A 16,141-nucleotide genomic window follows, 5' to 3' on the forward strand; every position below is an offset into this window, starting at 1 on the left:
ACAAATAACGAAGACACTGAGAATAGTGTAAGAATAAATACATGAGTGAATGGATCAATGAATGGTGAAAATGTGATTCTATTTCAGTGTGGATCCACACTATATTCCAGTCATTGTTTTCTCTTAATCCTACAAGTATCTGGAGACGTTTTTTGGAAAAGGGAGCACGACAAGGTTAAATGGCTTGCAATATCAAAATTCTCATATAATTACAGATTACACTACAGGGCAAGAAAGGAGTGGCCCAAACCTCACACAGTCTGTTTCACAGAGTAGGATGTTTAAATTAGAAAAGTGAATTTATCATTTTTGTAAAATTGAGCTGTTTTAAAAGCAACTGGAGGAGTTTTCTGTTCTAAAGAATCCCTAGGATGAACCTCTTAGACAGTGATGACTCATGTCACATGCATTTCTTTGCAAATCCAGTTCCCACAAAACAGTCTGTTGTAGAAGAAATGGTGTATGAGAGATGGCTGGAATAAATGACCTTGGACTTCAATGCAACTGTGATATTCTGAATCTCAGGTTCCAGGAAGCACATCTGGAAAGAAGGAAGCATGAACGAAAACAGAAAACAAAGGCAGCAGGAATAAGCTCTGTAAGGAAATAGCCACAAAGTCGGGGGGTCGGACAGGAATAGTTGCCAAACAAATGAAACAAGATGAAAGATTGCATGGCGCACACCAGGAGAATTATCAGGGTAAATACCACATTAGCTCCTTCCAGACAGATTCTTTTTTTTTTTTTAAGATTTTTATTGGGGAATTGAGGGAAGGGGAACAGACAAGTTGCTATCCTTTTTTGTTCTTCAGTCTAGTTGTGGAGGACGTTGCTTCACTGGCCCAAGTTGGCACCATCATTGCGCTCTTCCTGGGCAGGCACATCATTTGCCGGCTTCTGGACGGCTGCTCACTGCGGCTGCTGGCCACACACGGTAGCTCATGGCAACCCACTGCCACAGGGGCTGCAGCCTACACCCGTCGCCAGCGACTCATGGCAGCCCAGCTCCAGGTTGAGCTGTTGTTCAGCATCTTAGCTGTGGAGGGCAGTGTCACTGGCCCTCATATGTGGATCCAAACCGGTGCCCTCTGGCATCCCAAGCCAGCTCTTAACCAACGCACCACTCGGCCGGCCCCCAGACAGATTCTTGTACCCCCTGTGAATTTCCCAGAATAGGTTGGCTCTGCTTGGGATGTGTGAGCTTGAAGCTTCCTACATTTTGTCATCATCCCCAAACAGGGAAGGACTATTTAAAAAGGGTGCAAAAAGCACAATGGAACATTTGCAAGTGAAATTCTTTGGTATCTGGGATCTATTAATACTTTGAAATACTCCAAAGAAACAAAGTTTCAGGTCAGCATGGGGAGAGGGATAAACGAAATAAACAAACATGAGTTGATAATTGTTGAAACCCAGTGATGTGGATGCGGGAGTTATTTTATACTCTCCACTTGTACATATGCTTGAGAATTTTCCAAATAGAAAGTGAAAAGAAAACACAACTGCGCGAAGGGATCTCAGGAAGGAAATCGAGGATAACAAACCAGCCCCAAATTTTGGTCCCATGAAGCACTTTTCTTCCCCTTTCAATGGAAGGTGTTACGCTGAGTTCGCTGGTTGCTGCTCGGTCTGCCCACTGAAGTTCAGTGTTATGGACAAGCCTTAGTGTGTGTGCAAGTCTCATTTCCACAGGATGGATACATACGCACTCGGCACATGGTCCAGCATCCGCTGAAGGCATGTCTTTTCCCAGGAGGAGTGGCCCAGCTCATCCACGTAACCTGCCAACACGGGCACGGAAGATGGAGACGGGGCGTGAGTGTGCTGTTCATCTGAGGAGAACAGAGGCAACCTTCTGGGTTGACATGATCAGACAGGAAGGGCACACTGCCAGTCTCTACATGTTGACACTGGAGCTCAGGGCCCATCTCTGGGCAGGAAACCTGGAGGCTCTATCTACTTACAAGGGGAGAAATGGCATTTATTGATTTGTTTGTATGTTTGTTTAATAGGAGTTAGTCTTACTACTAGGCTCTCAGTTCCTTGAGACTTGGGACTGTTTTATTTTTTATTCAGATTTGCCTGCGACCTAAGTCAATGCAGGAGCTACGTAAATGTTTGCTGAAGTAAAGTGGAATTGAAGACTGACAATATGATTATTACAACACACTCAAGGATTTAACTTGCCTAGTCCCTCTATTCAGATTCACTCAGACTCTCTCCCTCCCTTTCTGTCCTTCCCATCAGGAGTAATTAATAATTCAGCAAACAATAGTATATTCTGATGGTTAAGAATATAACAATTCTATTGATATTTGTTTCTACATCAGCACAAATCTCATTTACCCAGGAGGGCAGTTTTCCATTTTTGTTCCAGGTTTCTCCCAATAAAAATAGATCAGCCCTGCAGGCACCTGAAGGGCATTTGTTAAGAAAGGAAGAGTGTGGGTAATGGACACAATACCAAAATCATCATGTTTTAAACACTGATGTTTATTTAGGGTTTTGTGAACTCATACATTATAAGGATAAATTCTAATTTATGTCAGTATATAATAGGCAAATATATAATACAATAAATTGCATTTGTACACATAAATACAAAATTTGAGGTAGGGCCTCAAGAATAATGACTTCTTAAATGAATAATGCACAGTATATAGTATGTACTCTATAATATATATATGATGCATCATTTGTAACATAATATATTTTCTTCATGTACAGTTAATGAAAAAATATAAGGACCTGATTAGGGAACATATCTTTATTCATAGGCAACAATACCACATAAGATGCCTACATTTAGGATAATAGCCAAAGATGCCATTTAAAAATAAACCTATTCCAATGATAGGTCCATAATAAAGTGCAAAAAAAAAGACCAAAAAAAATGAGAGACAAAACAATTCCTAGTCAATTACTAAGTATCACCCTAACAATAAAATACACCTATAAGGCAAATGGTTACCTGAAGATGTATTTAATTCATGGCAGGCAAATCAAACCACTGCTTGCTTTTCAGAGGTGATCAATGCCCACTCTGAAAACACTTTCTCTTTGGCTGCAGGCTGCTCTGAGGTGACTGAGCAGAGGCTACGGTTCAACATTACTCAGCCTTTCTGTGCAGTTGAAGCAAAATCTAGGAAAGATAGGAAGCTTCACTTTTACAGATCCTAGGGCCACTTTGGGGAGAAATTAGTGCTAGGATGACATCACCCAAACCTCTGCACCCAGCCTGGACGTTTTCTGCAATGATACCCAGTGCGAAACAGAAGAAATGCTCCTTCACTGACCCTGAACTTTTTTCCCTGCAAGACAACCTGCCACGCAGCAAGCCTTCACGTGAGTCATCTGCCTTCAAGAAGCAAGTCAAAACCCAGATCCAGGTGCAAAAACAGCAGCGGTGTTGTGACCTTGCCATCACGCATACATTAAGCAATTGTTATTGTGCAAGTCTCTGGGAAGAGGAAAATGACCGATGGCCAAGGGAACAGAAAGGAAAGAAAAATCTTAATTTGAGGCATGGGATAACCATGCTGACAGGTGAAGGTTGTCAGGAAGCACTGAGGCACACGTAGATAACAGAATAAGAACTTAAAGGAAAACTCAGCTCCAATGCAACATTAACACAAAGACAACCCCCGTCTTATCCATTTAAAGGTCGTTGTGTTAAAATGTCTTTTTTAAAGTGCCACTCACTGAAATACAAGTTGATTACATGTCTTACGTATTAAAAACACATCAGAAATTTCAAAGACGTTGAGGTCATCAAGATTTTGCATTGACCGGATTTCATGCAATAAATAAATACAAAGGGAAATTTTTTTTTTAAAAAAAGACCAGATTGGACACATTTATACACGACAAACACATGGCCCTAAAGAGATTAAGTTACTAATATGCAAGACAAGTATTTGCACAAGAAGCCACAACACCAACAGTTAAGAAATATACATTTTTTTTCTCCTTTAAGGATATTACAGAGTTACTGTTTTTAACATATGGCTTTTTTTTTTTAACTCAGAATGGGTTTCTGGCATTTGTTGCTATTAGGAAATTATCTCCCCAATGGAAAATACCCCACATTCTACACAGTGAACCAATGAAAGTCTTTTCTCAGCAACTCAGTTTTTTCCTCAGTTTGAAGGGGGACTCTCAAGTGACAGTTTATGATAATGCTGTTCATGTTCTTTTTATTCATTCACTTTTTTTTCCTTCCAATTGGCTGTGCATTTTAACACAGCATAGAAACATCCATCTGGTCATATGCATCTCAACTTTTAGCATCCCAGCCAAGTCTCCGGGAGGTGCAGAGCGGGTAGATTCTCAATAACTGGAAATAGCTCAGACACTGAACCCACCTCTGGCAAAGAAAGCCTCAAAGTTGAACATGACTATAGACATGGGCAAAACTACATTTGCCAATGTAACTGCTGCCAGATAAGTTCAGAGTCTTCTACCTATGAGGAAAGTGTAACGTATATGGGTATATGAAACGTGGAAATTGTAGGGGAAAGGAGACAGAAAACCCAGCTGCTCAGGAAACAGCTACTGTGTCTTGACTGGACAGATTGCAATGAACACCATGCAACTACTCTCAACTGCAAAACAGTTGAGGGTGAGGGGGTCCCCCTTCTCACAATTAAGTTAACTTTCAGTTTGGACAAGACAAATCTTGCAGCCTCCACAGGGCTTTCTCCCCGCTTCTTTTAATCACAACAGCAGTAATTAGCAGAAAGTGGATTGGCATCCAGCATCAGAATCAACTTTTAGCCAAGGAGCAAGAGAGAAAATCCAAAAATCATTCGTCCTGACACAAACACACAGGTCCTATGAGAGAATGCTAATTGATTTCCACTCGTTCCTTCTACCATCAAATTGGAAAGGCTGCAGATGATTTCCAAATCTAAGTTGTTGTCCCTTGCCTCTCCCACTGCACCAGGGACCAACTGGAGAAACTAATTTTTGGTACCACTATGCGAAATCTGCTACAGGAATGGGGGCTTCTCATCAATATGGCTTTCTTGGGGAAACCATTGTTAATGGCCAACGGATGACTATGGGAAACACTGGGACAGGTGAGGCCACAGCTCAGCTTCCTAAAGCTAAGTCTAGGGGAAGGGCTTAGCCTCTGAGATATGTTCTAGTAAGTTCTAGCTTTGGGAACTAGATGGAAAAGGAGATCGAGGAGGGGGGGAGGACAAACATGCACTGCAGACAAAAGAGACGAAAGCCTAAAGCTCAAAACCCATCTTTGTTTCCTTCTCTAAAAGTTTCCACAGGCTGCTCTTGAAAACTAGAAGTTCACATTGGTGTTGGCAAAAGGTAATGATGTTTGCCCTAAAAAAGGGAGAGCTCAGTAAAATGAGTTGAGACTTTTTGTTTTAAACAAATGAAGTCATTTTTAAACAAATGTTACATTAAGGTCTGTTGTTGGGTTTCATTGCTGTTGAACAGGATGAAAATGTCACGTCAATATACAAGATTTGAACTGAAAACTTTGCCTGAGACCCTGTAATATGAAGACAAATAAGAAAATGATTGAAATGGTCTCCCCTAAAGGAAACAATTTTAGATTTACCTATTACTGTAAGAGAAAAAAACAAAAAAACCCAGACTACACTAGTCTAAACTCACCATCTACAGTGATTCATAAGATATTTATAAGGACAGAAAACACCACTACAAGTACACACTACATGAACACATATCACATTTTAAAAATTTCATATATGCATGTTCAGGATACAAGAAGATAATAAAGGTTACGGCTTCGCCAATCTCTGCAGACGTATGATTTGCTCTCATTAGAGAGTGCACTTATGAGTACTGTGAATTGGGAACTCTTAAAATTGAATTAGCTAAATGTAGTCTTAAAAGCTATAGTCTTAATTGGCTCGCTTGCTACTTACCTAAGCTGTATTTATCAGAAATATCTGTAAATACCATGACCTAAAATGTTCTACCAGCGCAGTGAATATTATGGTTGCTTTCTATTAAGCTCTCCATTTCTTTTCTTTCTCTATGACCACAATTGGCATTGGCTGTGAATGAAAAAAGTGAAGAGTAAAAATTGAGAAGTTATCTGACTTTTAAGAGTTTGTGTCTTATATATATAATATATAGACAGAACCAGGCTGAGTCTTATTTTCCCAGAGGTTGAAAGACAAGGTATCGACAGCTTATAGAAAGACATTTAGAAAAGAAGAAACACAGGATCATGACACTGAACCACAGGGCTAAATGTCACGTAGAAACCAGAATGGAGCTCTATTACGAACATACAACATTAGGCACAAATTATATGATGGCTTCTTGTGCAGAGGTGGGAGAAGTGACCAAAAGAATTCACAAATATGGTTATAAGGAAAAGAAAAAAGGATGACTGAGGGAAGAGCCGACTCTTCGCTGAGATTCGCAGTGTGCAGAGTCCTTGCACACTGGACACAGTTGGTACAAAAGAAGGCAGCATCCCCTACTGTGAATGGAAATGTGAACTTAACCACCTTGGTGGTGTCCAAAGCCAGTGGCCTTGTCTTACTCGACAACATTTTCTGACCACTGCTGCCCCTCCAAATGTACCCTGATCTTTATGTGTCTGAATGAAACCACCACGCTGCTCAGCTCACCACTACGCCACCGATGAGTCCAAATTAACAGTCCTGTTATTCTGCCATCCTGGATCTGCCTCATTGGCACCACCCATGACAACACACAGTGGACGCTTCTCTGTTGACCAGTCACACAAACCTCCTTTGTGACTTCGCTGGAAAGCGCTCGCCTAGTTGATACACTCCTGGGGGATAAAATGTGTGCTCAGGGGACCAACCCTACCGGACACTGACACCATGGACACAGGCAAACCGTGCTTCAAGTGGTCTGTCTAGCTCTTCACTACAGCATGCGACACTATGTCCTATGGAACCACTCTCATGCACGGGTATGAACAGAAATGTGGGAGGGACGAAGGAAAATGGGAGGAAAGCTGGGGAAACCAGCAGGGGGAGGCAGAGAGGAAATCCAGGATGGAGTCTGGGCCTTGGCCGTCCCATGCCATCAGGCTAGCACTGGGTGCCCAGTTCCACATCCTTCACTGGCAGTTTGAGTCCCAGGGAAGAGGTTCCCAGGGGGTCGATCATGTTCTTGTAACGCTCCCCACGGTGCTTAGCTAAGAATGGGCCCCAGTCCGGCTGCGGCGAACACACCAACTTTAGCCTCTGCAAAGAAGCCAAAGACACACAGGGTCACAGAAGTCGTGCACCTTCCCCTAGGACCACCCACCCAACCCCAGACTGTCAATCACATTTGCCAGAACTCCCCCTTGAGCCAACAGAGCCCCCACCAGGGGGAGCAGTTAGGAAAGTCGGCCCTATTAATTAACTGGGCCACAGACACGTTAAAGAGGAGAGTAAGTTTGGTTCACTTGAAATTATTTACATCACCCTGCAAGCAATATTACCATGGCTCGAGGTTTGCCTTGTACAAGATTAATAGAGGAAAAAAGACCCAGATTTTAATTACACACTTTTTCCCTCCAAATGAAGAGAATCGGCAAGATTCTCTCTCCACGGCCAAACGCAGTTTGCAAAGAACGTGCATGCCCAATTACTTTTGTTCTGTGGTCTCAACAGTGGGTTGCTATATCAAAATAATTGGATTTTGTTTAGCATATTTCCCAAAAGTATATAAATGGCCAGAAAAAAAAAATCCCAATCCCAAAGATACATCGCCAAGAGTGAGCAAAGATTTAATTATCTGTTGACAAAAATATATGCTTCTGACTCAGTTCAACAGTGTGGGTTCTCACAGGCAAGCTAAAAATAATGGGACTATCTCCAATCCTTCAACTGAACTTCTTCCGGAAAACATAATTTGACTGAAACATTTTTTAGAAGGAGGAAAGAAAACATATTTCTGACTACATAAGAGGGAACAATTATGTGTTTATTACCTATTAAAGTGAAGCCGCTTCTTATAGCTGTTAGTTTAATCTCCCCTTAATCATCAGTTTGCAACCTTTGTGTCCCAAACCAACCATAATAAATGTATATAGCCAACTCCTCAGATTAGAGAATTTCAGCCTAACATAAAAGTAGCAGAGGCTAAACCAGCTTCTGTTCAGGGAAAGAGGTTTCTGGGTCAATGGTGGGGAGATTCGTCTGGGGCGCAAGCAAGCCGTCCCTGGGCACGAAGGAGGCCACGAGAACTTACCTACCTCGAAGGGGACAAATGGACAGAACTTCCTGAGGACGAAAACCTGAATGCTGCTTCAGTAAGAAGATTCTTACTTCTCCCTTTGCCAACCCTGTCTCCATCTTTAGTCCAGTGAAAAATAACGGCTGCCTCCCGGCATGTGGGCATCTGTGGCACACATTTACTCGTGTGCTTTCTGCCCGTCTCGCTTCTCCCCTCCCAAGCCTTCACAAGACACTCCAGGGACCTCTCTTTTTTTTCCCTCAATCTGGCTGACTGAGAGGAAAGCCCCTACAGCTGCTCTTTACTGCCCTCTATCAGCAGGTGTTTCTGCACCTTGGTCAAACCCAATGCCTCTCAAAGTTGACTGCATTAGAATCACCTGAGAAGCTTGTTAAATTACAGACACCAGGGTCCCAATTCCCCAGGACTGTGGTTAGGGGAACCGAGCTAGAGTCTCATCATTTGCGTTTCCAATGAGCTCCCAGGGGTGCTGTTGCTGCTGGTCCCTGGGCCAAACTCTGAGTAGCACCAGTCTGGTCCAAAACGCCAGGTCTGGATCTTCAAGATGGAGGCAGGGCCGATCTATTCCTAGCGTGCCTGAGCAAGTGACTTGTCATAAGTAACAGAAGCCTGACCACACTTTGCTGGTGGCCCAACAAGTGGCAGTCCTCTTCCCATCCACTCTGGGAATGTTTTTGTTTGTCTGGTTTTGCTTTTTTGTTTTTGTTTTTGTTTTGTTTTGCTTTGTTTGTTTTTGCATTAGAAATGGGAAATGGGCCCCGCAAGGAATTAACTGACAAAGAAAGACAAGTTCCACCTCATACCAGCCATGCTCTGGAGATTGCATTATGTTCTATAGGATGGTGACATTTTAAGCAGCTTGGACCCCCTCAGCCATTCCTAACACAAGCACAGCACGAAGGGGTAGTGATTTTTAATTGAATGGTTACAGATGTTTGGAGGGAGGAGGCTTGAACAGAGAGGAACATCAGGAAAGGGGGACTCTGATGTGTGGTTAAAAACTGAACACTGGGGTTTAAACTGTGGGTGAGGGGAGAGGAGAAGAAAACTCCAGGGAAGAGGGGACAGTCTGATCATTTATTCCCTAGAGCCGTCACCACTGAGGAATAGCATAATAACAGCTCAGCCTGTGGATTGGCTGAGCACCTCCATTAGAGGAATAATACATAATAAAAATGGGTTTAATAGAAACAGTGGCAACTGTAATCGCTTAATCACCAAGTCTCCCTCTAGAATAAGTTTACCGAATCTTTTGTTTTTTTAATGCATAGAGCTCTCAGAGCTTCTCCCTCGGGAGGGGATGGCAGGGGACAGGAGCTGACAGAATTACCTCAATAAATCTGCCAGGAGCCAGATACATTTTTATCACAAACATAATCGGGATCCAGATAACGGAACAGGCGAGCATTAGCCATCCGAGCACCATGGACCAGTTAGGATAGCGATAGGAGCCATAGGTCATGGGCTCCCACTGGTAGAAGCTGAAGCAAAGGATAAACTAGGAAGGAAAGAGAAACACACGTGTTAGAGTGGTGCCGTGAAGTAGTCCTTCATTTAACAGCCATGGATTGAACCCCTGCTATGGGTCTGATGCTTTCATATCTGTTATCTCGTTTCACACCCATAGCGACCCTGAGAGGGAAGTATTATTACTCCGTTTTCCAAATGAAGAAACTGGATTTCAAAGAGGTGAAGACGCCACATCCATGTGGCTGTTGATCCTGCATTTGCCATCTCACAGGAACCGAGCAATGCATACGCGTGGGTGTACACACACACACAGGCTGAGAAGACACGTTTAGAGGATCTACACCCAGGAGACTGATGGATGGAGGTGGGAGCGAGGGATGGTGGGTGTGTGTAAGGGGTTGTCTGCAGTTTCCATAATGGATAACCAGCTTTTGTTACAAGAAAGAAATCCCTTAAGTTTCTGTCCTTTGATTTTTAAAACATGAATTGAATCTACTCCTTCTCCATGTGTGCCCAGGAGCTGCCTCTAAAGCTGGCTGAGTGTCCTAGAGTCATCCCTAAGCAGCGACAAAGATGGAAGCTTGGTCCTGTAATCAACTGTGGGACAAAGGGAATGGAAGCACAGGCCCCTCTCTACTGACTCAAGGTGAGTAGTCCTCGTCACCCATTCGTGGGCCGAGAGCCAGGAGGTCAACAGCTAGCCTGGGCTCTACCACTAGTTAACAGGGGGCTTCTTTATGTCTCAGAGTCCTCTGCTGTAAAACGGATATATTTCACACCCCGTATTCCACACAGGAGTTTTCTGGGAACAATAGCCTAGTATTTACTCAAGAATTGCCCCTCAGTTTTAAGGGAGGTCGTGACTGATTTTCTCCCATCTCCTATCACTGCACACTTTCTCTAGCTAGCAACAGCAGTGAGACCCTGCTGATGTCTGGGCTAGTGCAGCTGAAAGGAACAAGGGAAGACACATGCTGAAAAGAGAGGTGCCCAAACAGAACGGGGGTTCTAATTGCTCTTGCCCAAGCCTTTGGGGAGGCATTGCCTTGAGAAAACTGTGTTCATCTGTGAATTCATCCCGCCTGTGGCAGCATCAGCCTAGAATAATGGACCTAATAATAATGACATAAGTCCTCGCTTCCTCCCCACTTCTCTTGTTCTATCTGAAGCAGTAAAATAACTGCCTGAAAATGACTGGAGCGAATTATGTCAGGAAAAACAATATATGGACATGTTTTGGAAAAGCGTGAAGCACTACACAAATGTAAGTCATCTATATTATGGCTGCAAAGCCCTGGCTGCTGGGGCAAGTGAGTATTTCAGTGCGATAATAATTCAATGCATTGATTCGAAGGAACACGAGCCTGAAGACAACTGTTGAAAAAAACCTGCTCTTATGGAAAGAGATGCCTGACTCTTGGCCCCTTTTTAAACATTTGCCCCTAGAGTTATAAGCTTTATTAGGCAGTCTATTGGAAGTATGGCCTAATGTATTTATGGTAAGTTGCTCCATTTCATTTACTATATAAATAGCAATTCATCTGCTTATGTGTGCGCATAATTCAGTAACGTGATCTGACTATGTATACAATAATTGCATGGAGAATATTTATAGCTCTATAAATCCACGAAGGCACATATAAAAATGATCAATTTTATTTCAGGGGTTCTGAAGTAATTTAAACCCATAATCTGAGCTCGTTTCAGCACACTACAAATATCCATTTTACAGAATGGCAAAAAAATAAGTGTGAGGCCTGGTCATTTGATACCCATTTCTAGTTGCTCAAATATCACATCAAACGTATCTGTGCAAACTTGTTCTTGCCATAAATTTCCCTTTGCCAAGTCAGCTGTGATAAAACGCTGCCCTCACATTAGCCTGGCCATGAGAGATGATAGTTTGGCCACCGAGTCTGGCCCACCCTGACCTTTTGCTGATGGCAGACCAAGAGGGTTCTGGAAAGAGACTTCAACAAGTGGCGATGGTGATGGAATGGACCATTTCTGCTTGTCCCTAGCTCCCAAACAGAGAAGGGAAATCTGGTTTGGGATATTTTCTGAGACCTCTCCACAGGTCTCTGGTGGGCTTGAGGCCTAGGCAGCCCTGAATTCAATTCTTAGCTCTGTCACCTGCAAGTCTTGTGGCCGTGGACTATCACCTTAGCCTCTCCAAGCATCAGTGCACACAGCTGCAAAATGGGGATAGAGTCGCCCACCAAGCAGAGAGGTCGAAAGCTTTAGCAACAGCGTTCGTAAAGTGCCCGCCTCTTACCAGGCCTCCACGAATAGTAGTGCTGATTATTATGTGATGTTTCTACAGAATATAATCCAATTCCCTGAAGCTTAACCTCTTCTAAGACAGGAGGGAAAGGCACATAAGCATCTAGAGCAGATTCTAACTTGGATTCCACCTGAGAATAAATCACGTGTAGTATTAACTGGGGGACACGGCAAAGCTCCACAGAGCTGGAAAACGCCGGAGGTGGAAGAGTGTCACTTCTTCCCACCAAATTAGGTAAATCTGAGTTCTCCAGACACTTTTTGGTCCTGAATTCAAGACACTGGAAAATCTATCTCATTTCTTTTCAACTCTCATGCCCCAAATCTGGTGGGACTTGTCAGACAAATTACAGCCGCTAAAATGTGAGTACAGGTGTGGGTCTCACTCGGCGTGATGGCCAGTGCAGAGGGAGATAAATGCTGAGTGGTTTTTCTATCTACACTTCTGTCTTTTCATAAAGAACTTGCGTTTTGATTAAAACTCATTCTGTGACAGTAAAAGACAAAGAAAGAAAGAAAGAAAAAAGAGCAAAAAGAAAAATATTTTTTCTTTACAATTTTACTTCCATCCTGGCTTGTGTTCCTTTAGCGAAGCTGGTACTGTTACGTAGACTAAGGGTTTTAAACTGGTTTCTACTGCCACCTGCTGGGTCCAGCCAGAACTACATCTGACTTCCTGCAGTCTTGTGGCGCTGACACCCACCACAGGCCAGGGAGGAGGATGGGGAAAGGCAAGGTCTCCATCAATTACTCTGCTTGGAGGGTGCATTGAGGCAAAGCCTGCAGCCTATGGCACATCAAAGGAGGCCACAAGATGCACAGGTAAGTCCCTGTGCAGATTTACTGACACATGAAGGGCTCTGATCTTTCAGGAGATGAATGTCAGATGACCTAAAAGTGTCATCACCATACTTGAAGATAACAAAATAGTTCTCAGAAGCAATAAAAATGAACGATAAAAGTCTCATTTACGCTACATTAGCTGTGGAGCGGCTGTATTGAGTCGTGGTTAGCAGCAAGAGTTCCGGAGCCAGGCTGCCTGGGTTCAAACCCAGGCTGTTGCTGGGTATTCGGTGCGCAATGCTCGGCAAGTCACATAGCCTCTGGGTGTCTGTTTCCTCATCTGCACATTGGAAATGCTTATGCCAACCCCCCAGAGCTGCTGTGGGGGAGACATGGGGTGACATATAAATAAATCACTTTGAACAGAGCCTGGACCATGATGGGCAGTGGGAAATGTGATTGTTCTCTGCTATCAGTACATGAAGCAGACTGATAGAATGGGAAATGTTCCATAAGCGTACTCTAAACGGCGCATAAGGGTGCCCAACTGGCTAAGCACCTTTAGGCAAGTCGCTTCACCTCTCTGACCCACAGGTTCCACACCTGAAAGGCAGTAACAATACCCATCATTCCAGCTTCCCAGGCTCATATGTAGGCACATGCCTTGTTCAAGCATAAAGCACCACATACACATGCGAGGTGCTAGCTGCACGAGAAAGCATGCAATCCTTACAGTTAAAATGGTTGGGGTTACAAATGCCCAGCAGACTTTCCAGAAAATGTTTGGCTGAAATCCAATCATCATCTCTATATCTTCACAGAACCTTTGCAAGCCTGCAAAGAGACAAGTGGAGACCGAGCATGAGGTGCTGCGGCAGCTGGTGAGGTGGGGGCATTGGCTAGAGAGGGCCCCAGCCTGGTGTCAACATGACCCCTATGATGCAGGAAACCAGCAGACAAATGACTCACCGCTGGTACTATTAGGAAAAATCAGACATTTAAATAGATATTAAATCTTCTCTGCAGTGAGGTTCAAAAACGTCATCCCATGGTGACATCTAAGAAACTCAGTTCCAGCCTGTGTGACCCAGCACTGCCACAGCCTGGCATCTTTACCTGCGTGGCTGTTTTCAGAGAGGTGGCCTTATGTGCTCAGAACAACTCTGGCAAAAGCAGTTAAGGCTGTGGTCTGTAATCCCAGTGTATTATGAAAGCCTTGGGGTTTAGAGTGAGAGTCACTGTACATTGTTTTTTTTGTCCTCCACCCTCCCAAGGACACTTCTATGAGTCGGTTTTCCCTTGCTCTGTGTAAGATGATAATGGCGGGCAAAAACCAATGGAATTCCAAGTGGCCATCGCCCACTTTGTTGGAACTCAAAGGGCTGCTGTCCTCTTGGTCACTGATTAACTTAACTCAGGTAACATTCAGAGCAGATAGCTCGTCTCATGCCCCCACATAACCACCAAACCCACACGCTCTTGGTTTAGGAAAGAGTTTTAAACCTCTCCTTGAAAGAAAAAGCTCTTGAGGAATGTTTTAGAATTCAGCGGTTTCTTGCATTGCTTCCTGAGTTCATCAGAAGCATGGCTTTCTAGAACTGTGAGATGGCGACGCTGAAGGGACATGAACGGTCCCTGAGTTCGAGCTCCTTCATAGCCAGCAGCTCTCAGCTGAATGCTCCTCATTCCTGCTTCCTCTGGTCACTTGTGTGCAAAGTGGGCACCCTCGCAGGTCAAGAGGGGCAGAGCTGCTCCCACTTGCGCTCTGCCTTCCCATGGAGAGCAAGCCCTGCACGTCCTCAGCCCTTCTGCCCTGAGACCTTGGCCACTCGCTCCTCCTGTTCCCACTCTCCCAGCCTCCTTGGATTTCTGGGTCCTCAGCCCCATGAGGAGCAGGGAATTCAGTCTCTGGGGGACCCTCTTTCAGCCTTCACTTGCCACCTCTTACCCTTTGCCATCACCTGCCTGTGCCCCACCTGTACCTGCTGCCATCACCTGCCTGTGCCCCCAGCCCACCTCAGCCCAGCCTTATCCTTCCCGGTCCTGTTTCCTCAATGCCTGCTCTCTGCTACCTGAAAGTGGGGAAGGGTGATGTGACATGAGAAGACAACCTCTTACTGGGGTTGAAAGCAGAGGCTGTGGTAATCCTTCAGGGAAGAGCATAGTTCATCTCAGCCCCTCTGAAAACAAATGGCCCTGGTAATATTGTAGTTGTTGATGTGGATGCTGCTTACACGGGAGTGAAAATTTGTAGAGACGTGTAGTCAAGATCCATGTTCTTTCTTGTATAGATATTAGATTTTGATTGCAAAGTTTACCCAAAAAGTCCACTCTAGCCCCCGCTGACAGAATAATGGTCCTGAGATCTTCAGTGGCCCTCAGCTCCTGCCATTTACTTCTACTCCACGTCAAGCAAGCCCAGACCCAGAACATCAGCCAGCTCTTCATGGCCCTGAGTCTCCAGGCCCCACTGACAACAGCCCTCATGGAGAACAGCCACGCCCCGTGCCCTGTGCTGGGAACAGTGTCAGGGAGTCACCGACGGCTTTTCTCAACTCACTCTGACAGTTCCCAGGTCGCAGTGAGCCTCCTGTTCTACTCCTAGGCAATCCTAACGAGGGTCAACCACATACACTGTAGGGTGGAAACAGCTCTGGACCAGGAGATAGGACCCAGGAGTTGAACACTGTTCTGCCCCTAAATCACTGTGTGACCTGAGAGATGGCATTCCTCTTTCTGAGCTCTTGCTGGTTTCCTGGGGGCACCGGGCCCAGTGAGCTCTGAGGGCCTTTCCAGGGAGGTCAATCCATGAAGTAGGAAGGCTCCAAGTTCCTTCCTTGTGTCCACAGCAAAAAGTGCCTGCTTTGGGCAGCAGACCTGACCATCTCTGGATATGTCTTTGTGTATTTCTTTTAGTGTCATCAACACCTTCAATGAGTGGCCTCTGGACACTAGACTCTCTGGGCATATGTGAGGGGACAGAACCCAAGGAATAGAAGTCAAAGTCATTTCTCTGTGAAATCTGGGTCACAGTGGTCCTGAAGCAAGCTTGGGGATAAAGGCGCCGCTCTTTTATGTTCCCTAAGTAGCAGCAATTAAGCCCATTCATTGTCTTATTACATATGATGGAAAACCTGCGTAACAACACTACGTTCGACCAGAGAAGCAGGCACGGTTGCTCCCTTACCATACACATAGGAGATCCCCACGAGCTCAAAGATGGCAATGATGACGAGGGCATAGGAGGCGGCATACGTGTCCACAAGCTGAAACATGTAAATTCCACCCTAGAAGGAAGGGAAGAGAAACAACCAATATCAGTGGGCCTGGATCGAGGCTCTCCCCCACTTCTAACGGGAGAGGGGAGTCGGGTGTAAACAGGAGC

The 16,141-nt window shown here is 44.6% G+C and overlaps 1 protein-coding gene across 1 annotated transcript in view; it reads right to left on the minus strand.

Annotated features, from left to right (window-relative positions):
- Window positions 1-2,492: 2,492 nt before the first annotated feature.
- SLC6A5 (solute carrier family 6 member 5) overlaps window positions 2,493-16,141 on the minus strand; it is a 58,018-nt gene continuing 44,369 nt past the window's right edge. The window contains exons 12-15 of the mRNA XM_019651355.1: window positions 15,944-16,043; window positions 13,490-13,590; window positions 9,551-9,718; window positions 2,493-7,220 (exon numbers count right to left, since the gene is read on the minus strand). Of these exons, the coding sequence (XP_019506900.1) occupies window positions 7,065-7,220; window positions 9,551-9,718; window positions 13,490-13,590; window positions 15,944-16,043 (525 nt within the window). The 3' untranslated portion in view covers window positions 2,493-7,064. The remainder of the gene's footprint in view (window positions 7,221-9,550; window positions 9,719-13,489; window positions 13,591-15,943; window positions 16,044-16,141) is intronic.

Source organism: Hipposideros armiger, unplaced genomic scaffold (assembly GCF_001890085.2).
Source record: "Hipposideros armiger isolate ML-2016 unplaced genomic scaffold, ASM189008v1 scaffold_159, whole genome shotgun sequence".
In the NCBI taxonomy this organism is placed as follows: Eukaryota; Metazoa; Chordata; class Mammalia; order Chiroptera; family Hipposideridae; genus Hipposideros; species Hipposideros armiger.